Here is a 27,125-nt window from a genome sequence, read left to right as displayed (position 1 = left end):
AAATCTTTAATTTTTTTGGTCATTTATATAATAATGCAGATGTAAGATGCGCACTGCTGTATTGTTTGTTTTTTGATGGACATATATCTGCTACATAAATTAAATGGAATACAGTGGATTCTTTCACGGGAAACAGCTAGTAAATACATTAATAGGTTTGAAAAGTGTTGTCATTGTAGCCAAAGTCTCTCATTGAAGGGTTGTCTTTTCGTGCTCCCATAGATCTTTGCTGACCAAAATAATTTTCTCAAGGATCGTGACGTAAACAAGAACATATGGCACATTATTATTCAGTAAATTCTCAATGATCGAACTAACAATCTGGATACCTTCTTGTGTTTGCCAAGATATAAACATGTTGGCATTTGCGTTTTTAGAATAATTACCTGGTTGAGCTTCAATGGTTTGTAGCCGATCATTAAAATATTGGAGAAAAACGTAACGATACAAAGCGAGTATCATTGATATCTGAAAATGGAGCAAGAAATGGTTTCCTTTTATACTTGTATTCTTGTGTGTTTCTAATGTTGAGAATATAAAAAAAGTCCATCATTCATTTCACATAATTTTGAAGTACCAGCAGCTTTAGGTGGTACAAAATTATTCAACACGGTACTGAGTGTGGAAATCAAAATTCATCACTGAAAAAAATGATTTTATTTGTGTGGTCTTACGATAACTTTGGGAGAAGGTGTAAGCCACATTCACGATTTTCATAGAATATATCAGCTATGTGATTCCAAACCAGAAACATTCCACCATTCCACATGAACCGTGTACATCTACCAGCACCTGAGTTAGGCAAATAATTACGAGCTGTTTTTATCAAATGTGGAGGATTAGAGATAAAGTGAATATATTGTTTTTCAACGCTAAAGAAATTGACAGATTTATATGTAACGTTCGTGTGTGGATTAATGTCATCAGCTTGAGGAAGGTTAAAATCCATGCGAAACAATTTTCGGTTCGGCGATGCTCCATCACACGTTGCAGCAACTACTTTCAGATTGCACCGTAGTTCGCATATGCTGACAGCTTTTCAAAACATAGGTAACATTTAAACTGACGTGCCTCCAGCTGTTGCATAATTTGCCAAACTGAACTTGAATGGATTTACTATACTTCTCACAAGATAAATTAATACATGGGTTGCCAAATCATTTTGAGAGTAGCATAGTTCAAATCAATGTCTCTCAGATCAACAAAGCCGATAAGTTCTCCTGCATGCTTATCCAAAACTAAATTTTCTTGGATTTTCATCTCATCAAACAGAAGAACTACAAACTTTCCAATCTCACTGAAATCTTTGACTTTTTTCAATTCGTCAACAATAAATTTATTGAATCCTCGTTGTGGATTCTGAAAGTAGTTGCTGCAACGTGTATATATAATTTTATAGCCTCGTAATCTACGTCGACTAGGAAGAATTACGAAACCTGTGCCAGATTTTTTTTCGTATCGGATGTTATCATATGCAGCTGCTGATTTTGAAGCTAATAACAAACAATATCGAATCATCGTTGGACAAAAACGCACACCAGTTTTTGTTCAGGATAAATATTTTTGTTGTTCCTCCCAAAAATATTTCATGAATGGAGAAACTTTTGATGGACCAGCATTGGACATGATAGTTTTGAAATCCGAACTAAGATCAGAACTGACAGAGATGGGGGATGCAGCTATTTCTTCTTGTAGTAACTTTATCTCATGGTTTAGTGATATGTTTTCTATTTGCAATACTTTATTCTCACAACGTTTTTCGCGAAGTCTGGATAACACACGATCTGGTCATGTGAATGCAATTGGTGCATTTAACTTATCAGATTTGGGGATGTACGTGTCACCTAAATTTGTGCTTTTTTCACGGAGCAAATTCAATAACATGCAATCTGGAGAACGAAAAAATACGGTTTGTTGAAATGGACTTTTATCTGAATGAATTGTGAATTTTTTGGAGATGGTGTGTTTGTCGAAGTACAATGTTTGGAAAATGGATGAATCAGTAACCCCAGGACAATTTTAATATTTTGGAATCTCTTTGATTAAGTTTGATAAAGTGATATATTATCACATGCCCAAACTTTTACCGCATCAGCAGCAGATATCTCCAAATTCCAACCATAAAGAAGCTTCGGCATTTTGACTCGATTTACAAAATTCTTAAACGATTGATAACATACTTGGGTGGTCGGTACCACTGTTGTTGTATTTAACTTTTTTTCCACAGTATTTCTTGCTGAAGGTCGTAGTTGGACTGATGTGCTGTGAAAGAGTAAACACGAACATTATATACTTGACTGATGTAACATGTTTTGTAAATGTAAGTTTAGCTATATAATATATAAGAAATATTTTTCTCTGAAAATTTCAATGTGGGTAAGGAACACGGAATGAGTGTTCTTCTTTTATCATCTAGAAGAAAGTATTTTATAATCATTATTGGCACAGTCGTGATTATTGTATGTAAAATATCCTTCTTCTGCAGTTGAAATATCTAAAAGTATGTTAAATCACACTTACGTTGTACTATCTGGCTTTCTAGGAAATGCTTCTCACATATATACAGCTTACGATTATCTAATTGTGCTCTCAACTGTTAACACGATCTTTGATTATCACAGCGACTAGCTTGTCTCTCCATGATGTGTTGTACTCGTCATTTTCTTGAGTAATTTTGAAAATAAAAATTCAACTTGTTCCAAAGGCTGGACGATAATACCAAAAAATCCAGGCAAACTGCAGCAAAGTACCTAGCATACGAAGCTTCCCGTCTGTTTTTGATTTTTTGCTCCCCCTAAAAGTAGACTGGGCACTTCTAAACGCGAGTCAGATACCGGAGCGGAGCTCAATCACGGCGGTACCCAGACTCTCTCTTTGTTATGACTATGCTGAAAAGGACACTATATATACTAACCGGTTTGGACTTATTCTATGATTTTTTTATGTTTACTGCCTTGTAATTAGTATTTAAAGTTTTGTAATATTATATCACAGTGGTGAGCTGTTCAATATTTACCGCTATCTTTCAGTGGATCCTGTATATAACCATATGCCAGGTTGAGCTCTCAATCAAGGTGTAACTTAAAATATGGTTGTGTTCAATTTGTCTGAAGTTTCTTTTCTCTTCCTCAAAATGCCTGTGTAATTTTTTTATGCCTCGTGCAAAATTATCTTTCATCAGATTGGTTAAGGCCTCTTTTAGGGGTGTCTGACCCACATTTTAGCCCTTATATTTTTGTACGTTTTTCTAAATTTCGAATATTTAGCTCATAAGAATATTTTTAGCAATATTTGATACATGTACTTGATGGGGTGAAAACATCCCCAATTTGGGATAATGCAAGAGGCCTGGGGAGACACGCCCTAAATGCAATGAAGCTTACACACATTTTTTTGCATTTCCTGTTAATTACTCTTGATACATCAGGTCAAACGTTCTCTACCTGTTAAACGATTTTGTCACGAGCTGTTGGAGTAAGTTGTTTAAATTAAATTAATTATTACAAAGAAATATGGTGAGATGTCACGTTAATTGAGATGTGCTGAAATAAGTAACCAAGAAAGCCCTGAGATTATTGAGCAACGACGTGAGTGTGCCGGAGATATGAGTAATTCTAATTCAAAATTTACACCGGTAGGTAATGATATACTCCAGATTCTGGTGCCTTTGTTCACAGTCTATCCACACTCATAACGGGATGATCTTTGCAACCCAGACGCAAAAACCAAGAGAGAGTTTTGCTTTTTGCATCCAGTTTAAAGGAAAGGCGGAGTAAAAGTTCATGATGACTGTGTTGGTTTTAAAGACCAGACCGACTGGCTCTGTTATCTTAAGTAAAAGATCTTATTTTTGATGTTTACTGGCAAGTACATCCAAAACCTACTTTTTTTTATCCTGCACAGCCATAAAGATTTGGTAAAAATGTTGTTGGGAAGATATGCAAATACTTAGTTATGAAAGATAGTTATTTATTTGTTATTATAGTAGTTTAGAAATCTATAATATTTTTTAATAATATTTTTTAATAATATAATACTTTTTATTTTCTGGCTGCCACAAAATAGTTTTTTTGTTCGCCTCTCCTTTAAAAATTAGGAAAGTATTCTTTTTGCTTGAAGTATAGCCCCAGTACAGTAAAGCAACAAGGTCATGAAATATACATGTCAAAAATTTCTTTCGTCTATTAACTATGGAGTAAATGTTGTGCTTTTCTTAGTGGCATGTGTATTTATTAACAGTAGGACATCAAGCCTTGTATTCTAAAAGTCCTGCACATAATTTTCAATTTACATTCCAAGCTCCTACCAGTGTTTTCGCAAAAACTCTCTACATTTTCGGAAACGTATTTAAGACTCAATTTTGTTTTAGTTTCTTTAAAATGATGTTTTTAGTTGTGACTTTCAAAACAAAATATGAAATGTAAATGAGTTTTGAAACGAATTGTATTTCATTTGTAATTGCACATTCATTTGAAAATTAAAATGAAATTTAATTTAAAAATCAAAAAAATTGTGAAAATGGAACCGGATTTAAGATTTATTCTTATATGACAACAATTAATTAAACTGCATGCAGCAGAAGTTTTTATTTTGTTACATGCACCTTTATTTCAGTATAAAGTTTAATACCAGCCTAAGTTTCGTGTGGCCTATGTGTACATACTTGAATTGTCCAAAAGTAACATAAAAGTTTGCTAAATATTTTTTATCCACGATCTGATCGATATACTAAGTACTTTTCTAAGGCAATACTTTTAAGAGAAAGAAATTTAAAATTTTGACGAAGTCGGTTATCGCCTAACGGTATATTAATTTGTAACAAAGATACTGTGTCACTCCACCGGCTAGTAGTGCTGTATTTTCAGAAAACATTTTCAATGAAAATCACTAATTGAAATAGGAAACCACCAAATAAACAAAAGTCTCCAATATGTCAATAATCGATTTTTCTTAAGAATTTCGAGTAAAAAAACATGCTGCTTAGGGTTTAAATACACTTTTCTTTAATACTTCGTGTGAAGCAACCTCGTCCCTGGACTTGATTTTTTTTAAAAAAATGCACAATGGAGATAAACGATACTAATCAAAATGATGTTCAGGTTCGTGGCGCGGATTGTTTTACGACATGGACATTGTGAACAGAGTAGCTAGCCTATTTTCAATGTGGTCACCTAGGCTCCAACTGAATTAAAAGTCTTTCAGCCTATTTAATCTCAAACAAGCCTACGTGTAACTTGATATTAGATGTAAAGAACTGGGCCAACCAATTATGTATAACGCTATCGCTATTTTTAAGGTATCACTCTTTGAGTCTAACATGCTCTGGTCGCTATATCTCGCAATTTCTCTCCATATAAAAATAACAGTACGTTTTTTGTCCATTTATCTACGCAGAGTAAGAAGAGAAGCATCCAACACAGTAAACTTGTCTTGAGTGCCCACCACTAATTGCATAAAACTGGTTTTTTAATTTAGTTTCACTTTTTTTTTTCTTTTTTTTTTTTTTGCACTTTTGTTGCTGTCCGACATGAGTGACTTCCAACCCTAATATTTCTTTAACGATCTTTCATTTCAGATCTTGTGCTGATAATTTTTGACAGTGTGGAACTGATTAGTTAAAATAACAACTTTTGTTACAGTGTGACTTCTGTTAGAAAATCCATTTTTATCAATTCCTATCCACTTCATCCGACGCATATGTTTTAAATGATTGTAGAAAACTTGTCAGTATTTTACCATCCCAACTATGTGATATTACTCGTTCAACTAGGAGATAGAAGTTTGAACTATAAGCATACCACTCTTTCTGGTAAGGACCGAAGTAAGGATTTTCTCCCGACACAGTTTTTCAGTCCCACTAAGAAGCAAAGTATGGTAATGTGACAGTGCAGTTATATTACTTTTTTTATTTTACAACGCTACACACAATAATTTTTCAAAGTATGAGTGTTTGGTTTAGGTAGCAAGATAGTAAGATAGTTTTTAAATTGAAGCACTTGCGACCACGAAGAAGCACAAATATAAAAAATGGCGTTTTGGCGATGGAAAAAGCGTGGTTGATAAACAAAAATATTTATCAAAAAATGATATTATTTTGTCGTAAGTTATGCAAAAGCCGCAAATATATGTCCATTGGAATATTAATTAGCTTTAGGATATGAAATTTATTCGTAGTTTCATTGCAGAATAGAAAAAGTTATCCTGTTTATATTATTAATATTCAAAAAATTATTCAGAAAGTTACCGTAATGATCCGAGCAAGTGCCCTGAGCGCTTATTAAATTTTCGGATTTTTTTGCGTGTGCACTTAATTGAGGGGGGGAGGGGCGCTTAAAAAATGCTTTGCGCTTATAAATTTTTCCTAATTTTGTACAAATTAAAGACAAAGGTAATTTTCAATTTTGTTATTTTTCCTGAGAAATAAAACTGAACAAAAAATGTAACAACATGAAGTTTAGTCTTTCTAGGGTTCTAAATATAAGAAAGTAACATTTTCAAATAAGCGCCAAGTTTTTCAAGGTAGTTTTCGATTAAGCGCTTCCTTTTATCAGGTGGGCGCTTATTTGAGGGGGCGCTCAATAAGTGATGGGCATTGATTGAACTTTAAGGAAATTACCTGGGCGCTTATTCGAGCCTTAGATGGTGGAGGTGGTGAAGTGATTTAATTTCACTAATGTGTTGGGAACGTTTTAGGAACAGTGTGACTGTCAATGCTTCCTAACTGTCGTGTTAACTGCGGAGCGCTCAGTTTCCGGTTCCAGCTGATTTTAAAGCCATGTGACTTGTTTCACACCAACTTTCTACGCAAAAACATTTTTCGCTTTTTTTCGAGGGTGTTTGTTCGCTTGGGAAAAAAGATCTGTTTGTCTTGTCATTTGAGGATGCGTCGTTCCCACAACACAGTTGACCACACAAGGTACTTTTTGGTTTACGTACTTCATTATAAAGGTGTCTGCAAATACATTTTATAAGCTGAAAATGTTCAGGATGGATGAACAAAACTTTTTTGGTGACTTAATTGATTCCCTTAATGAAAATAGATGTCATGGTTTATGCACATTCAGAGTGCGAAAGTTTGAACAGGTGAGGGTGTTAAAATCAACGGAGGTGTCCATAGCTAAAATAAAGGTAGAATTATGTGATGATGAAATCAAAAAGATTGAAGCGAAAATGGTATCTATCAATGCAAACTCGTTTGATATTGGATTTTAGTGACAAAGCTTCGCACTTGAAAGTTGTTACCTTTGACATTATTAGTAAAAAGTGCAAATTGCTTTAACGGTTGATCATGCTATATTAAACAATTGTTATTTTAACACCCAATCCACCTAAGGTACAACAGTTCAATACGTTAACTCAATCCCATCTTGAATTCGAAAGAACGTTCGTTAACGAGATTAATTTTTGCTTTCTCGGAGTTGTATTTACTCGAATTTCGAATTTAAAACTTATCGTCGATCATAATTTATTCCGTATACAGTAGACGTCCGTTAATTCGAACACGCAAGGGACTAAATTAATTGTTCGAATTAACGATTAATTAAAAAAAAATTAATTAAAATTTCTTGTAAACTTCATTTTATTGGAAATGCCAATTTAATTGATAAATTAAAAGAAATTTCGCCACCATTGATGCAATAAAAATGAAAATTTTTTTTTTATTTTCCCATAAGATTTTATTTATATATACACAAAATTTCAAATTACGAGCATAATGCAGCCTTGGATGGGACTAAAAAATTGTTCGACTTACCGAAATGTTCGAATTAGCGGAGTTTGAATTAAGCAGCTCAAAATATAAGACTTTATTAAACAAAACTCAAGGGACTTGGAAATTTGTTCGAAATAACGGAAAGTTCGAATTAAGCGGCATTCGAATTAACGGACGTCTACTGTACAACTCGACCGGGAATTAACGTCGCAATATTTCGCGGGAATAACTGTTTGCAAACCACCTCGGCATATTTCATGGTAATAAATTTTGCCTATAACTCGCGAAACTTTCTTCTTTTAAAGTAGTCAATGAAAAGGCTCGCGTTTGATGATGAATTATTTCTTTTTTAACTAACTAGCCGCTGGTCACGCGGTAACAAAGCCATATTAACATTCCAGCAAGAATTCCCCAGTAAAGTAAAGTCGTTGCATAGTCGTCCAGCTTTTTTGTTCAATTTTGTAACTGACCCAATTTTAAAGGAAAGTATATATATTCTTAAAAGCGTACAATAAAAAATACAATGTTTTAACAGGAGTATTTGTAATTGTCTGATGGCCGAAATGGCCGAGAATGAAGAGAAATGCCAATGACGGGGAATCCTTTAGGGCTTTCTTTGTAACCTGTTTAAAACTCAGTTTTAGCATAAGTTACTTCAGTCAAATAGTTTTTAAAGATCTACTATTTTAGAGGGATTTTTGTTACCTTTAGCTCTGACATAATACTATATTTATATTTTGCATTTGGTGTTGAAACTTTTGGGATTGCAACAATATCGCTTTTACAATTTTTTAATGTAAGTATACATTCCCACATCAGTTCTGGGAAAGGTTTTAAGAAATACAAACAAGTTCACATTTGATGATATTAAGAACAATGTTGTATGCCCGTTTGTGTTTACGTCTTTAAAATTCTAAACAACCGTTGATTTCACAGCTATTAAGAAAAAATAAAAATTGAAGCGTAGACTATTTAATAGTATCTATATGAATCAAAAACGCGGAACAGTTGAAAGGCAAATAATACCTTATTACCATGGCAACGATTTACAACATTAAAACTAGTCAAAAAACTTACGCTTTTTTATAAACATACGCTAATAAACATAAGCTGATTATAATGCTTTTAATAACCTGCTTTACAATACTTTTTACAAAGGTTGTATTCTACATGTAAGAAGAACCGAAAGAAGTTTAAAATTTGTCAAAACAAAACTAACATATTGTCTGTACTCTCAAACAAGCTTTAAGTCAATAGGCATATGGTTGATAACTTAATAACAACGGTTTTTTAGGGAGGTATATTTTTTTCTTTTAGATTTATCATATAGGGTGTTCCAATCAAGAATCTTTGATTGAATTTTTATTGAGAAAATCTTGCCCCTCCGTCCCTTTTGCCAAATTAGCTGTTTGTAAACCCCCTGTCACATAAAGTTATAAAATCTGACGGTATGGTTTTAAAATTATGCGTCTACAACACACGTTCATGATGTCAGCTGTAAAATTCATCGTGTTTGTTTTTCTCATTGTTAGCGTTTGGCAAACATCTTGTTCAAAACTGAGATTGGGATCGACATGTAAAAGTAAAAAAGTAGTGATTTTGCGTGGACGGTACGGAAATTTAGTGGTTTGTCATCAAAATGTCGTGAAACGATTTTATAGAAGAGGTAAGGTAAAAAGGGAACCTTTAGAATAATAAAATAAATAGTAGAGTATCTAACAAAATTTTTTATTTTACAGCATTAATCCGCAACAAGCCGTGCCCGAAAACTGGAATATTCCCAAGTAAAGAATCGTCGACGGAGTTTTTGTACTGCACGAGAAATGGAAACAGAATTGGATACTCAACAAATGCACCACCACTCACGCACACGCGCACTCATCTTGCAGCGTTTCACTGGATTTACGATTACGATTGGGAGTGGTACTAAGTTACTCAAAACAACATAATGTTAGTTCTTGTTTTATATGATTTGTATACTTGTTTTGTAAAATATTAAACACGTACAAGGAATAAAAACAAAGAAGATATTATTATACTTGATTCTCAATATCTCATCTTAAATAATAAATAGCCTAAATTGCTATTACTGCTCCCAAAAGAGTTAAAAGTATACAGTCGTGTAGAATTCTCTACCGCAGAATGACATTCGTGTCTCAGTGTACGTAGTTAGAAATCTCTATGAAGTCTACAGATTTTTTTTTTTTTTTTTTTTTGCACTGATGGTGTTCACTTTAGAAGGATTTCACTGTACAGTTGAAAAAACGAATACGTTCGATTTCCGTCATTCACCTTTATGTTTAGAAATAAGATAATCTAACTTAGTTTGTAAGCTAATACTAACTAAAAACAGATGGTTTATTTCAAAACTTGGTTGTTGCAGATTCGCAAATAACGTATTAAAAAAGAGGATCAAAGTGTTAACTGTTTTCACAAGATACTATTAAGGCGTATTTAAATCTTAAACATCATTTGTTATTGTTTCCCGCATTTGTGCCATCAAATTGAGATTTTAAAAAACTGCCACTAGCACATGTTGCCGTTCTGATCTACATATATGTCAAAGTAGACTGCCGGCCGCAGAGTATTGGTCGTCATATGATGATATTTTAACCATTTTGGAAGATAGCTAAAAAGGTTCATTACCATAAATATTATGTTCAAAGCTGTAGTAGTTATAAAGTTGTGGACAATCATTTTGTCGAAATGTACAAATAGCCATAAACACGGGTTTGTACACTCAGCGACTCATAATTGTTCATCTCTAATTACTTATACGACGGTATCTATTTTTTCATTTAGTTATGTTTCTAACTTATCGGTGCATTAGTTCAATTGCTCTGTGCGAGGCAGGTGTTTACGAAAAATCACTTTTTTAAGTAAAGTCATTTTTTCCACATAATACATATGTTACCGCCATAGAAGAAAAAATTGCTTTGAAAAAGTATATAAAAAGGTATTTAAAAAAAAGTATATGTAAAAACAGTATATATAAAAAATGTATAAAAAAAAAACACGCTTACGCAGCAAATAATTTTAATTTGGCATGATTGCTAATATAACACATAATATTTTCTCATGCTGTCACTGACATAACATTTTTTGGTTGAAAAAAGAATGGTTTTGTGGAAATAAATACTCAAAACTAAAGAAAGAAACAGATAATAAATGGTGCTTGTTCTTCGAAACTAATTAAAAATTTATCAATAAAATAGAAATTTTCATATTTTTTTTACGACACTGGGGATTTTTTCTAGGATGAATAGAATTAAAAAAAGAGAATAAAAAAAAAGAATTTTTCATTTCCGTGAAATACGTAAATGCTCATTTTTTTGGCTTTTTAAACTATCGCAAATTACCGTAAATGTCGAAATACCGCACAGGAATAAAAAGGTTTCATTTGGAAATTTTTAACAAGAAAATTATGTGGATAATAATGATATACGTGTCGCTAAACTTGTTGTTTATTCTACTCAATGTTCCTCCACAGATTTTGTTGTTACAGAAAGGTTTCAAGTTTTGTGATGCAACATTTTTGCACCGACATTGTTATTTCGTCACACTCATTTACAATTTGCTCGATAATTTAACATAAATTTTAATACTTAACACATAAACGTGCAAATGCTAAAATCTAAAAACAGGATGAAATATAAAACCAAATAAGAATTTAATTGGAATCCAAACACTGCTGTACTACTTCTAGCATGTAATACAAGGGAGGTTAAAAAACGTTTTTTGGAAAACCACGAGGGGGACGGCGATTATAATGACAATGACGATGACGGTAATAAAAACGACGGTAATAACAACTACCACAACAACAACTTAGCATGCTTTTTTTCTTAAAAAAACACTTAATCTTTTTAGCATGCGATACATCAGAGAAATCAAAGTGGTACTATACATATTATGAAATTCAGAAAAACGTTGCCAGTAATTAATTACATCGAAGCATTTTTGTGCTATTTTGCCTCACTTGTTTTTATAACTTATTTTGTCTTGATTAATATATTTCTTAATAATAAATTCGTCTATGTGAATTTTTTTATCATTGTGATTACGTGGCAGTGGTGAAAGTAATACTTTCGCTATATCTAATTCAACATGGTATCCAAGACATGCATCGTCCTGTTGGTTGTTTTTATTTGCATTTCATCTGCAGCCAGTTTAAATTTAAGGCTGGGAAAGCGTTGTAACAGCAGAAAAGGTCCTCGTGTGATGCGCAGGTTGACAAAAAAATTGGTGATATGTAGCCAAAGCAAAACGACCCTTGTTTACGAAGTTGGTAAGTGTGGAAATCTTTTACGTCAATGTGTGCGCAGATAAATAAATTTTCAGTTAATCTTTCATATTTTATATTATTATTTTTGTTATTGTTATTGTTATTGTTATTGTTATTGTTATTATTATTGTTATTATTATTGTTATTGTTATTGTTATTGTTATTGTTATTGTTATTTTTATTGTTATTGTTATTGTTATTGTTATTGTTATTGTTACTGTTATTATTTATCCCGGTTTTTGTTATTTTTATTTTTAAATCCTTGGTTCTTTTTACTTTTACATATTTATTACAACTTTTTTTCTGCATTCGATTATTTTTTTCTTTGTGTTTGACTTTTTAGTGCAATATCAAGATAACAGTACCTGCAAGAAATTTGGAATTTTCCCTGCTGTCAATAAGGTTGGCTTGTTTTTATATTGTGAAAAGAATGGAGTTCGAATTGGCTACTCAAAAAGACGAATACTTGGAAGAATAAGCCTGGGACGACAATACTGGCTCTATGAATATAATTGGAATTGGGATTTGGACTAAATTTTTTTATGGTTATTATTTTATTATAAATTTACTATGATATATTTTAACCCACGATAGAACTAGCTTCTTTATTCTTCGTTTATAATTTGTAATTTAGAAAACGTCATAAAAGTAACCATAAATGAGAAGCAGAAATTCTTACGAGTGTTAAGGGCGGACTCACAATGAAAATATTGCCACAAGTATCATACCAAGTTACTTTATCTGATTGGACGATTTTTATCTTTTGGTTGATATGTGAAAAATTAGGATTGAATTAGTGGTACGCGTATCAAAAAGTATTTAGACAACTGAATAACTAAAATAACACGTTACTTGTATTTCATACTGAAATTCTGACCTTATGAATAGTATTTTATCCTTAAATTTAAATTCATCTTGACAAATGTAATTTTGCTTTAGTTAAATGAAAAAAATGCAGGTTCAGGTTTAAATGTATTTTGTTATTGTCAGCACCTCGCTGCTAACTGGTTGATGCTACAATCATCTTCATTTTTGTTCATTTTCTGTGTACTGCAACGCCATTTCAAAAATAAATGGTAACTTAAAAGCGAATGAGATAAGTGAGGAAGTTAAGCAATAGAAATATGTTTTTCAGCTGGTGTATTTTCTGGTGGGTGTCTTTTTTGAAAATTTCCCCTTCAAGTTTGTTAAAACCAAACTAGAGAAAGTGTTTACATAAAAAAGAAGAATTATCTTGGCAAGTAAATATTTTTCCTATCTTTTTTGACGTGAGTGTTTTCTTTCGTTTTGTTTCTAGCAATATATTTCTCCGAATTTTTTTGCTTGACACGTAACACACGTAACGTGTTCTGTTAAAAAATTCAGACTTCAGACTATTGATGTTGCGTTATAGACGTCTACCGACCCAGGTAGCTGAGATGTAACTGACCTTGAGAAGACATAGCTACCATGTTAGGTAAAAAAACTCTCAAAACAATAAGTTCTTTAAACAAAACATCATCACACTTCTAAAAAAGTCCAAAAAAGTCTTTAAATTTGTAGTTTTCGTAGAATCTTGTTTTAAAGCTGTTGATCAGTTTATAAAATTAATTCTTTCTTGAATTTAAATTGAATTTAAATTTTCTTCCTGGCTTGACGCGGAGAACAATTTTTTTTCCGAGCCAAAATTTCATAACCGATTGATTTAAGATAACTCCTTCGATTCGATTCGATTTCTTATAACTTCGATGAAAAATCCGGCTAAGAAGAGGTACTCGTGTTAACATATGGAATAAAATATCATCTTATGCCACACGAAATTGTTAATATGTGAGTATCTTCCAAAAGTTATAGTTCAGGTGAAAACATTTTAGCTGCGAATTCTGAGATTAAAGGTTTAAAGTGAACTGATGTTGGGTTTAATCTCCCTCTCAGATTCGTTATATCAAGAGCGTTAAAAGACATGTTATTGTTCTGTAAAGATGCTGTGTGGTTTTGATAAGAAAAAATAGATGGATTTTCTATAAGAAAGAACATCTCTAAACTCTGCGCTAAAGTCTGTTTAAAATGATGGAAGGTTAGTTATCTTCAACACGTGTCTGGCAAAGTGGTTTTGACAAAGCAGTTTTTTTATAGCTACTGTATATTTGGCTAATGAGACATAACCAAAAGTGATGGCCAATATAGACGATACTGATAACTGAACCCGCAATATAAGCTTGCAACGCTAAGAAATAGTTTTGCTCGATTAGTGTAATGAGTGGGTAGACAATCAATTTTGCTATTAAAAAGTTTATTAACTTCTTTTTCGGTGAAATAATAGTACGGATTCATATTAACGTTTCAATTATACGTATCTGCATACATCAGTTTTACGCATGCGTACACTAAGTAGATAGACATTTTTCTTTAGATTCGTCTATTTAAAACCTAAATAATTTCTTAACATTACCCCCTGATCTCCTAAGTTTTAATTAAAGTATATGCATATATACATAGTATTTTATTTTATATTACTTCATGTATGAAATAAACAATTCAAACTATATTTCATCTGGACTTGCATAACATGTATCCTGCAAGTTTTTTGCTGTTCCTCTGTCTTTTTTGCGTTGGATTTCAGTGGAGCAATGGATTTAAAGTCGGCAGCCGTTGTAACAGTAAAAACGGGAGAAGTATCTTACGTCAATACGAGGACAAATTATTAATATGTCATCAGTATAGGAGAAAGTACATATACCAAATAGGTAAGAAATTATTAGAAGTTTATAGTTGTGTGATGATTGATGAAATGTCTAGATGACAGTCAGTGAAACATGATACTTTGTGACGGCGCTTGGACAAACTTCTGCTTCTTCTTAAAAAGAACATCGGAACGGAACAAAAGTGACGAATTTTGAAAAGATGGAAAAAATGGCACGACAGTATATAGTATTGGGTAATATCTGGAGCCTGGTTTTTATTTTAGTCTTTACGTTACCTTAAATTCTTTAATACTTTTCATGGTTTTTATTTCATCCAATTTTGTGAAGTCAAGCGTGCATAATATTGCAGTGTTTTGACTGTTGTCTGTTGTCTGTTAAAGATTTCAACTCATCTTTCTGGTAAGAACCACATATTTCATCCATAGTGTCACTGTCAACATGGCCCAACTTAAATGGAAAGAGGAAACCAGAATAATATTGAAGTGTTTAATACTCAGACATTACTTTTTGCTTGGAGTTTCGAGTAGTATTTTACTTTGTAAACGATACAAAATACATCAATGTCACAAGTTCTTTACATTGTATCTCTGGTAGTACAGTGCATAGCTAATAAAATCTACCGCAAGGCGTATCAAGAGCCTTGTTGAAGACAATATATTGTTATATCTTTCATTCTGAAAATTAAGCTAACTGAAAATAAAGCGACAAAAATTGAAGGTTCATCAGTAAAAACGTAAAATATTGTCGTATATGACCCACTGTCGGGCATGTCCAATTTGGAAAGTTCAGTTTTGAGGACACGTTAACTATAAAGTGCTCTTTACATACATGTTTGACCGTCATCCTATCTGCTCTGGAGCATGTCTGCTATAGGGAGGTTTCACTGACTAATATAGCCAACATCACAAGCCCATTCACCAATGACAGTAACCATTATGAACTTTTGTACAAGTACAGTGAGTTGAACTTTGGATCCCATGTAGCAAAGCAAATAACAAACTGAAGAAAAATATTTATATGCGCAGACATTGTTAAACAATTATGCTCACTGTTTACTTTATTGCGGCAAAACATATCCAGTAAAAAGTTCTGAAAAGTTGGTTTATGACATCTTTATGACTTTTTCTCAATAAAATACAATAATACATACCAATCTGACTTTTTTTGTTTTTTTTTACTTTAGCCTACCTGAAAGACAAGCCTTGTAGAAAGAACGGTTTGTTCACACGACAAGATGATTCGAAGTTGTTTTTGCTGTGCAAAGAAGATGGAACAAGAATCGGTTATACCTTAAAGAAACCATCTTCAAGCTCAGACAAGTCGTTCACACACTTGGCAGCTTTTCATGAAAAATACGATCTTAAATGGGACTGGTAAAAGAAAGCGAAGCGATATATTTATATGCTTTAAATTGTGTTACCAATTTTTAAATGTACGACAAAGTTGAGTATTTTTTGTTTCACTTTCCCGCTATCCTAAGCCTTGAGAAAAAAAAACATTTCCACAATTTAACAACGTTGGCAAAAAATACGTTTAGATTACGTTTTAGATATACAAATCGTTGTTTTAAGCACTGAAATCTTTATCTCAGACTCTTTTTTGCAAGAATCACTAATGCATAAATGACGTATTCTTATTTCGTTTTTAATTACAAATTTGTTTTTGGAGATAACTTCGATTAACAGTTCCTTGCAATAAAGATTAAAATCTTTAACTGACAACTTCCCAAATTTTCAACTTTCTTTCACCAAACAGAATAATTGATGTTGTTAGGTAAATTTCACTTCTTTAATCTATACACGCTTTTTCCTTTATAAATATATCAGACTGAGATTTCAGGTTAAAAACAAAAGGTCTATTTTCAAAACAGTAAAGAAATACGAATAATGGCCATTTTGCGGTGAAAAGAAGTGTGTTTTTGGAAGAGTCTCTGAGTTTGTAAAGATTTTTTTGAATAAAGCGTGAACAAGTTTCTGCTCAAAGACTACAAAATAATGCTAAAATGCTTAAAGCAACAAAATAATATTTTTTTTAATAATATACAATAACAATTATTTGTAGATTTTGTGTCAGAAATTTTGTTGTTGAATGTCAATGCATTGCATAGGTAACAACTGAACTTTGCCTCTTTCACGTGTACTGCATTGAGAGGCCACGCCTTTGATACTTCTTGTTAACAAAGGAAAGAACAGGAGAATGGCAATCTGGTTATAGAAAGCTATTAAAATCAGATTCTAATAGGAGCGTTCACATAAACACATTTTTAAAAACTTTTAGCATATAGCTGGCTAATTTTAATCACCACAACGATAGCAAAGAAGATATAAGCAATGTTCTAACACCTGAGTGTTTGAAAGATATTTACATTTCACCGAAATGCGCTGATATGATGCAATAAAGAGATTAGATCAAGAAAAATCGGGGGGGTAAAGAAGTTTAAATTTAAAAGTATTTAACATGTATTTAATAATTAAAAGTAAAGCATTTATTTTGTACATGTTTTCGTTTTAACGCCCTTCTTCTACGTTCGTCATCTTTTAAACGCCCTTCATCTAAGTTTATCATCATTTTAACGCCCTTTTTCTAAGTTCATCATCATTTAAACGCCCTTCTTCTAAGCTCATCATCATTTAAGCGCCCTTCTCCTAAGTTCATCATTATGTACACGTCCTTCTTTTAAGTTTATCATCATTTTGTCGTCCCTAATAAGCTATCGTCTTGTAAGTATTATAATAGCGTAGTATATCTTGACTATTTCGATTGTCAATTCTTAAACATTTTGGATTACCACTTAGGCTGAAGCATAGGTGCACGTACATTCCTGTTGCTTTAAACACTCAAAAAGCACATAACTTCAGACACATTAATAAAAACAGATTTTGCAGATATGCATTTATGGTGCAAATATTTCAAAAAATGGTTAAAATGTTCCCTGACAACTTGATCTAAAGTCCACAATTTTGTCATCCTCTCTGGCTTGATTTAAGAGTTTTTTAAATTTTCAAAATGCTGTGAGATGGCATAATCGAAATTATTATTGATACTAACCTACGTGTCATGTGGAACATGTAACTTTTGGATGTGATTACGTATTTCTCAATTGAGTTGTTTAAAGCATGATATGAAATTACAACATTTAGCCTAAAAAGGTGACTTTAACCCCCGTCTGAATTCGGCATTGCTAAATCTATTGTTTCACATTTTTTGACAACATTTAAACTTATGTTTCACATTTACCCATGAACTAGTTTTACCCTTGATGCATATGTTCATACCACATTTTAAAATTTCAAAATGAAGACACAAGTGACAGTTCTATTGAGTCTATGTACCATTCTAGCAGTTTGTGACACACATAATCTGTGTAATGCTGAAAATGAAGGGAGGATCATTCAGACGCAAGTAAAAATTTGTCATAAGGGAAAACCTCAAACTCTATTCAAAATACGTAAGTCTCTTGTTAAATTATACAATTTGTTTTAATATTATATAGTATATTAAGTTCTTTTACATTATACAGAACAGTAAGTTTTATTTTTGTTACGTAATATTCCACCCACCCCTTCTAACAAGTCGATTAACCATAAGAGCTGTAGCAAGTTAAAGAGAAAGACCGCACACCCACCCAATAAACATTTTCTAAAAATAATACTGCCTACGCCAAGCTTAGAAATATGCCATTTTATATGGTTTCTTTTCGGAAAAGAGGTAAATGAAACTGGCCTCAATTGGCTACAAGGTAGCGAAGAGTTTTTTCCTGGAAAGGGCAAATCTTTACGTAAAATTGAAAAAAGGCGAATACCTTCTGATTGCTTGTTGTTGTTTTGAAAAAGTGTAATAAAGATGTGATATTACGATAAAAATAATGCTGACTGTTAGCTAAGTCAAAGTTGTAGCTTAGTAGAAAAGCCACGGAGGCATATTGCTAAGCAGGAGGATGAGTTAAAAATTCAATATCGTTAACACTGACCTTAGTAGAGAAGCCAATGGGCATATTGCTAACGACAATTAGGCCAGATAAGCTTTACAGTTGTATTTTTACACTTTATTTACGAACTTGTACAACTCTGATAACTAAGACGACTACACCATCTACTACACTACTAATACCGCGTTATTCTTGTCCCGCATGGAGTTTAGCAAATAAGTAAGGTTATTTTCGGTTGAGCGAAGCAAATTAGAAAATAAAAGTTAAAATTAGATTCTAAGCCAAACAAAATTTGATCACTGAATTTAAAAACCATTCGGACAGTTTAAAAGAACGATTACACGCTCTTTGCATATCGAAATTTCTATCCAGGCTGGTCATTATATTTATTTCTCTATTGTTCCAAAAAACCGACCTATTGTTTTTAACCGTGAAATCCCAGTTTGATATTTCTATAAAACATATTCTTATAAAAGAAAAACATGTATAACAGAAGTTTTAAAAAATTGTGAAGTTGAAAATAAAAAGGTAGTAATAATGTATTAGCATCGCGTGAGTAAGTAATATGTAAGAAAAACTCTAGAGCCGATTAGAATTCAACCCTCTAGACAAACAATGCAATGTCTCTTAAATTAAATGTATTTGACACAGAGATTAAATTTTTTAAGACTGGGGCAAATCGAAATTTTTTGCTTCATAAAAAAGCTGCTCTCTTCAACATGCGATCTATCATAACTGTGAAAAAAGAAAAAAAAGGGATGGTCAAACGTTTTTTTTAAATATCCTTTGCAGATCAACCAACTTCTCTTTCATTTTGACTCACAGCTGATTGACAGCATATGTTGGTTTCCATTAAAGTCAAGTGCTGTAGACACGTTGTGTTGCAGACAATTTTTATCTCTTCAACATTTTGTTGTGCAACATTTCTTGTGACTGTGTTTTACAACATGTGTTTTCATTGAGGTGCTAACGTCGACTGTTGTGCAAACGTTGCTCAACAATTTTTATGTTAAAGGAAACCGACCTTTAATTAAAATGTGTTTTTTCATCGCGTAAATTAACATTATAAAAATTTAACAAGAATGCATGTTTTCACATTCTGTTTGAATTTTTTAAAGGCCAAATAAAAGAAATTGGTGAATTATTATCCAGATTTTTTTCTTCATTCCAGAAATTTTCACAAATCACATCACATTATTTTTTTTGTGAGAATTAATTTTCCAGAAGACCTGACTACGGTATATTTCGCTGAATTTCGCAAATCGTCTCTATAAATCAGTAAATTTTGTGATTCCAACGGAATATCGAAATGATGATAAGGTACATAGCTATCAAAACCATCACGGTTCAGATCTACAAAGAAAAATATAGTACAAGTTGCGATAAAATTTATCATTTGAACGAACGAAGAGACTTGTGCGATTCAGCTTGCCTGCAAAAGAAAAAGTTTCTCTCGCAAAAGGTTTGTCCCCTTAAAGTAAACGATTGAAACCAGGTGTTACTAAATATTACTATTCATTTTTGCCAATATAGATGTGTAGATGATTTTGAACGAGGTAAGCACACTAAGAACGCACGAGTGCGCAATTACTATTAAATTTTAATACAGAAACATAGTAAACATCTTCAGAATTTCTAAAGCGGGCAAATAGTAAAGCAAACATAAGATATGCACATAGGGACTTATCGTGTCATCGTGACACATTATGACATGTTTTGACATCACTTAATCTAAAAACTAATTCAATCTTAGAGACAATCTTGCTTAGAAAATGCTTATCCGCACCAGATATTTTTGGGAGATAAAACTTTGGTGATGCCTGTACAAACCAATTTCGTCATTTTCTCTCATTTTATTTTTAAAATATTTACAAAAAATGGTAGCTTTATATTTATTGGTAGATATTCTGATACTATTCCTAATGCGAATATTCTCATTTTTTCATCCTAATTAATTTCACCAAAAAACTATTGCATTTTCAGTGTCAATATGTCCTAATGCTTTATGTATTATAGGTTCAGATATCGGTGAGTGTAATAACGGGAAGCAAGGATTTGACCATCGGGTGAAGGTTTCCCAGTATCGCAGAAGACTCTTTCAAGCATGTATCAACAATCGTCTTACTGGTTTTTCGTCAGCTGACCCTTTTAAAAGTAAACGCCAACAAACACATTTAGCAGCGTTCTATTGGAAATATGGTGCGCGTTGGCAGTGGTATTGAAAGAACAAATTACAAGTAACAAGCAAATGCGATTATAAAAGAAAATTACCGACGCTTAAAACTATATGATTTTTTTGTTGATTTGGATTTTTGAAGGTTATTTTATCGTTTAAATATAAGTAATTGATGTAAACAAGATTATATGTCATTTCCTTTCTTCGACAACATTAATTAAAACTTATCGACATAGCTATTCTTAATTATAATTATCGGTCGTCCTTTACCTTTTTTTTTTCTTTTTTTCTCAATATACATTTGGTTTAAATCTTGGTTATTTCCTATTACGGATAGTAGGTTTTTTGTTTTTTAGTTTTTGTTTTCACGTGACGCTTAACTTATTCCTTAATTTACATTATCTAGACTACCAAGCCTTCTTTAGCTTTGCTCAATTATAATGGTTCATTTATCCTAATGCCTTTCAATACGTTTTCACAACTGAAGACTTTCGTATGATTATTTGACTGCTTTGTCTATGCTCTTTTGTTCGTGTTCATTTTGTTTTTATTGAATTTCCGCGCCCGAAGGCGTAGGAAATTCTTTAAAACCGTCGTTTTTTTTCTTTCGGAGCATTTTTTGAGAAAAAATCGACCCTGGGATTTCACGTTGGTCCGTCACAGATGTAAACTTCGTACCGAAGCTCCTTAACTACTGGGAAGTCTAGTATTGACGCTTCAGGCCAAAATTGGTATTTGTTTTCGACAAAATTTGGCACAGTTAACAAAAAAAGTATGCTGAACATAATGGTGACATAATAATTTTGAGTTTTGTCACCTAAATGTCATTTTAGGCCAAAATTGGTCCAAAAATTAGAACTACTTTATTTTCAACAAAATTTGGAACAGTTAACAAATAAAGTATGCTGAACATGATGGTGACATCAAAATTTTGATTTCCTGTTACCTGAATGTCATTTTAGGCCAAAATTGGTCCAAAAATTAAAACTACTTCATTTTCAACAAAAAGTGGCAAAGTTAACAAAAAAAGTATACATAATGGTGACATCAAAATTTTGATTTTTGTCACCTAAATGCCATTTTAGGCCAAAATTGGTCCAAAAATTAAAACTACTTCATTTTCAACAAAAATTGGCAAAGTTAACAAAAAAAGTATGCTGAACATAATGGTGACATCAAAATTTTGATTTTTGTCACCTAAATGCCATTTTAGACCAAAATTGGTCCAAAAATTAAAACCACTTCATTTTCGGCTAAATCTGGCACGGTTAACAAATAAAGTATGCTGAAAATGATGATGGTACAAAAGTTTGATTTTTTGTCACCTAAATGTCATTTCAGGCCAAAATTCATCCAAATATTAAAACTGCTTTATTTTCGACAAAAATTGACACAGTTAATAAAAAAAGTATGCTGAAAATGATGGTTACATCAAAATTTTGATTTTTTGTCAACTAATGCCGTTTAAGACCATAAACGTCTCAATCGCAAGAATTTCAACCATGAATGATAGGCTGTATTTTTTGTTAGCAATTTCTTTTAAAATGTGAGTTTATTATGACACGTTTCGTTTTGTTTGCGTTTGTTGTAAGATATAATGTCACTGATGGGCTTTATCTTCAGAGGTTCATGCACCAAACCCCTTCGAATGTTTGGCACAATAACACAACGAATTAGCAGGTTTTCATCAAATATTTTGGTAGCGCGCGGAAATTCTTAGAGCCCCCAGGGCTTCTTGTTTCTGATTGAATTTATATTTACGTTTGCAAATACATTTAGTATTTACGCATTTCAGCATTAAGAACCATTGTAATTTATGGACGATTGAAATATATGTCGATTAATAATAATAATAATAATAATAATAATAATATTCTTAGGGTAGTATCGAAACTAATAATAATTAGTTCACTGTCATTGCATATTATAACTAGTCTTTTACATATATACAGTCGACTCTTTGTAATTCGAAACTCCGTAATTCGGTACTCTCTCTCTCTCATTCGACTAAATTCAAAGTCACCATCAAATTTAAAAAACTCTCATAAATGAACCTCCTCGATACTCTCTAATTTGATAAACTTTTTAATTCGATCTAGATTTAAGGTCCATTCAAGGAAATTCTCTCTCTAATTCCATTTCTTGAGTGTAAAAGGGCCTTAACCACAGTTTCGAACCATGTTTCGAAATTTCATTCATTCGAATGTTTTAAAATTGCATTTTGAAAGTAAGTTTTGTAAAAACAAAGGCATTTGAACTCGAGAAAATGGGTGCTGTACCGAATAAACGAGTACACAAAGAACTGGGTTTAGAGCTGAAATATAAAGCCTTGCTGAACTTCACAAGGGAAAATCCATAAATAGAAGACTAGATAAACTAAGATAGACTAAATAGAAAATAAATCCATAGAAGTTCCATAAAACACTGTATCTACCTAAAAAAAAACAATTATAAAATTGAGGCTATTTCAAAATGGCAGTGCGAAGTGTCTGAGAATTCTGTGGACTCCAGTGATAACAAAACAGATGACGATGAACCAAACGAATGACCACTTGCAAAGCCATTATACAAAGATGTATTAAATGCCATTAGTACATTAGAAGATTGTGTTTTCCAACTTTGGAAACGATGTAATTGTTGCATTAAAAGATGTAAATAGGGAGGTTGATTTAGAACGTATGCTGAATGAGGAATACTCGAATATTAATGACTATTTTCAGAGATTTTCAGAGATCTTTGTCTTTAAAAAAGTCTTTAATATTCGTACTGCACTGTTCATATTATGTATGTCTTACTCCTTTTTTGCGAGTTTACAAAGATTTCTCTCTGTAATTCGATTTTTTCTACCTTGTCGCCTAAAAATTCGAATTAGAGAGACAGTCCTTAATTCGATTCTCTCTCTAATCCGATTGAAATTTTATCCCCCTTGAAAATCAAGAGAGACGACTGTATGCACAAAGCTTACGTTTCAACACATGTTTCAACTAATTGTGTTTATATAAACGTTGCAGAAACTGTCATCCTATTATACAGCTAGTCCTAGACGCTTAAATCCACAAGATGTAATCGTCGCCTACAGTTATTGATGCTAAGTGGCGACTTGCTGCTTAAAGGTTACTTAAACGAAAATCTAACAGTATGAAAGATTATTAAAAATTCTGCTAAGCAGTTACCCAAATTCTTTTTCAATTTATTTTGTTCAAAGTCAAGTACCAAAACAGCGATTAAGCTGGAAATGAAAGATATTACACACTGTACAGATGAAGTTACCTAGTAAAAATGTTCTTTCTCAATATTATAATGTTTGGTCAGAAGGGGTTCAAATAGTGTTTGTGATGAAAATGGTACTGATAGGGACTTAAAATATGGTATATTTAAGAAATGACCAATCAGGGTGATTGGTTGGAGAATTATATGTATTCAAGGTGGATAAATGATAGAAGTAGGGGTTTGACAAAGAAGGCCTTACCGTTGATTTCTGAAAGTCTGAGGGAATATTGTTATTTGTTTATCACCCGGATTTCAGGAAGAAATATCTTCAAAAACTTGGGAGTAACGTTATGTGAGCTGTTCATTTGATGGTAGTATTAGGAGATGTGAGAGTTTGTTGAAATATTCCAGGAATAAAGTTGTTTTTTCTGTGGTTTATGGAGTGAATATGTTGCCCCAGATATGTTGGTCAGGCTTAGTGAAGTTGATGGTTATAATTATGATACCAAGCTTGCAGGGTTTACTATGGGGATTGGAGAGACTAGTATTAAGGTTAATGGTATTCATGTGTCTGATAATCACGTTTCAAGGATGAATGACGATGTTCCTGTCAGTCATAATGTTGCAGTTACTGGTAGTACATACATAAACATAAAGCATATTGTTATTAGTAACTTCTCAGGGTGCAGGCCACATTGCGTCGACGTTGTAGAGTATCAAGAGCAAGTTAGCTGAATCTAAAGCACTCGGAAACATCATGGATATGGAGAACCAATGGCTCCTTGTCACAAACCTCGAGAGGTTAAGGAGTTTTGCTTTTTTTATATGTATTAGAAACTAGACGGGTTTTTTATTCAGCAGGCTGTAATTGGATTTAATCTTTCTTCGTCACCTAATTTCATTCGTCCCCTGAAGGCCTCTGTATGTTTTTAACACGCATTAGCCGGAGACTCGGCGGGGAAACGCCATGTTAAGTCACAAGTATCTGTGTTAATCGTCGTTTAACAGCTGGTGGTACAAATAACACAAACCGTAAACTGTGCCACACATTCAGGTAAAGCGCTTTATTACAGGTATGTAGTATGTCGTCAATCAAATGAAACGCACACAACATTATGGTTTTGCAAGTGAATCTATTTTTCAAAATATAACTTTCTCATCACTTTAGCTGATATAAAAACACAGTTTACAACCAGTTGTTACGGATGAAAGTTCAAAAATGACTGTTACTCCGGGTTGAGCGCTTAGCAAAGATGAGAATGCTGCACATCCATGTTAGTGTTCTACCCGTTCCAAAAAAAATATATATCGCAACTTCGGTTAAACACCGGAAACAGGCAGCCTATCGTTAACACTGAGGTATACCTTGTCGCCCAGCTATATTTTAACTTCAGGTTAAATAAAACACATAGGAAACAGCCCGTTGTTACCCTATTTAGCTAAAACAGTCACTCAACAATTATTTTTTGTGAAAGAACTTTATTTTTTAGAAAAGTTATTTAAAGAGGGTGAACAGGGTAAAAACACAGTTTTCAACCTGTTTTTAACGCGTTAAGGCAAAACAATGGTGCACCATTTTTTATTTATTTTTTTTGCTGGAAAAGTTCCGTGAAAGTTTAAGATTTAATTGTGACACCAGGCTGAGCGCTTAGTACAGGTAAAACAAAAAACTTTTGTGCAACTTCGGCTTAAATGCAAAATACAGGAAACAGCCCGTTGTTACCCTGTCAAGCTAAAACAGTAACAAGGCAATAGATTAATTTTAATGGCAGCAAACCTTATAGCATTTAGCATAAGAAATTTATGATTAAGAGTTTTAGTGCAGCCAAACTACATCAGACTATTTCACTTTTAGTCAGATGTAAATAAGCAGCTAGCTAAATAACCACAACCCAAACATAAAAATAAATAATTTCGGCTAGGATAAAAAGATCTTATATCAAACTAAATAAAAAACTTCATATGAATATCAATAGCTAAGCTAGCTCGAAATCTACGTTTGTAGTCACAATTTTAAAATTTGTTTGTTCGATCGTGACAATATTGTTATCTTAACATGCAAAACATGTAAAAAGCACAAGACAAAGCTTTTAGAAAACAAGAAAGTCAAAACCCTAAAAACGACTCAAATCCTTCAAAATGGCCAACATTACGCTAGAGTATTTGTGTTCATAATGTAATTTCTCTTTATTTGTCATGATGAGCTAGTTTCTGACAATCTTTTCGAAGTCAATTTCACATCCAATAAGTAGCTTTTCCCGCGCTTCGTTTTTTAGGAGAGAGTTACTTTGATCATTCCCTGCAAAAAGTGAAAAAAGTGGATTTGATTAGGCTGTATCCGCACAGAAAGCAGAGAAAGAGTTTTCCGGGAAGAGAAGAGAGAGAAAAAATTAATATTCACGTGGTTTAAAAATTTTAAGTTCGCCGGCTTTAAAGACGAATCTCCACTAGACGATTTTTTACGAAGATTTTTATAACATTCGCCGGAAAAATTGCATCGAAACAGAAGTATAGTGGAGAAGCTCGCTGCGATTAAATTTATTTCTAGAAAATTGTTTTAAATAGCTGCTAGCTGCTGTTAATATGCGTTACTTGTTTTTAATCCGAAGGAGACTTATAGTACTTATTCAGACGAAAGCAGTTAATAATTAAACAAACAAATACGAATTGCTTGTTTGTGACCTCAAACGTTATGATTATGGGATGTTTTTTAAGTATTTCAGAATGACTCCTAAAACATTTGAAACGTTGCTTGGGTTTATTGCACCTCTGATAAAAAAGATACCACAAATATGCGAACATTAATTTCGTCCGGAACAATGGTTGGCAATAACTCTAAGATATTTAGCGACTGGTGATGCACATACCACTATTGGTGCAAATTGTAGAGTAAGTCCAGCTACAGTGGGTAGAATTATACATAAGACATGCACATTTATTTGGAAACAACTAAATAAAAACGGATAATTAAAATTCCTGTCAACTACACATGACTGGAGCAAAATTGTCATGTTCTCGAAAAGCGTTGAGACATCTACGTGCTTCGAATAATTACGGTAAAGACGCCAAGTGGGTGCGAGATTAATTCACAGAATATTTTTGACGCCAAGTGGGTGCGAGATTAATTCACA

General features: G+C 32.7%; 3 protein-coding genes across 3 annotated transcripts; all 3 read left to right on the top strand.

Annotated features, from left to right (window-relative positions):
• The first annotated feature begins 9,156 nt into the window (after nucleotides 1-9,156).
• On the top strand, nucleotides 9,157-9,761 carry LOC130625574 (uncharacterized). The gene is made up of 2 exons (XM_057440680.1): nucleotides 9,157-9,377; nucleotides 9,451-9,761. The coding sequence occupies exons 1-2, from the start codon at nucleotides 9,176-9,178 to the stop codon at nucleotides 9,639-9,641; spliced, it is 393 nt and encodes a 130-aa protein (XP_057296663.1). The 5' UTR covers nucleotides 9,157-9,175; the 3' UTR covers nucleotides 9,642-9,761.
• A 4,721-nt stretch (nucleotides 9,762-14,482) lies between these two features.
• LOC130625575 (uncharacterized) lies at nucleotides 14,483-16,122 on the top strand. The gene is made up of 2 exons (XM_057440681.1): nucleotides 14,483-14,722; nucleotides 15,864-16,122. The coding sequence occupies exons 1-2, from the start codon at nucleotides 14,545-14,547 to the stop codon at nucleotides 16,055-16,057; spliced, it is 372 nt and encodes a 123-aa protein (XP_057296664.1). The 5' UTR covers nucleotides 14,483-14,544; the 3' UTR covers nucleotides 16,058-16,122.
• Nucleotides 16,123-17,903: 1,781 nt separating this feature from the next.
• Nucleotides 17,904-22,706, top strand: LOC130625576 (uncharacterized). The gene is made up of 2 exons (XM_057440682.1): nucleotides 17,904-18,128; nucleotides 20,625-22,706. The coding sequence occupies exons 1-2, from the start codon at nucleotides 17,975-17,977 to the stop codon at nucleotides 20,828-20,830; spliced, it is 360 nt and encodes a 119-aa protein (XP_057296665.1). The 5' UTR covers nucleotides 17,904-17,974; the 3' UTR covers nucleotides 20,831-22,706.
• Nucleotides 22,707-27,125: the final 4,419 nt, after the last annotated feature.

The sequence above is a fragment of the Hydractinia symbiolongicarpus genome, chromosome 14 (genome assembly GCF_029227915.1).
Source record: "Hydractinia symbiolongicarpus strain clone_291-10 chromosome 14, HSymV2.1, whole genome shotgun sequence".
NCBI lineage: Eukaryota > Metazoa > Cnidaria > Hydrozoa > Anthoathecata > Hydractiniidae > Hydractinia > Hydractinia symbiolongicarpus.
The sequence above is the reverse complement of the archived record's forward strand: the minus strand, read 5'-3'. Positions and strand labels throughout refer to the sequence as shown.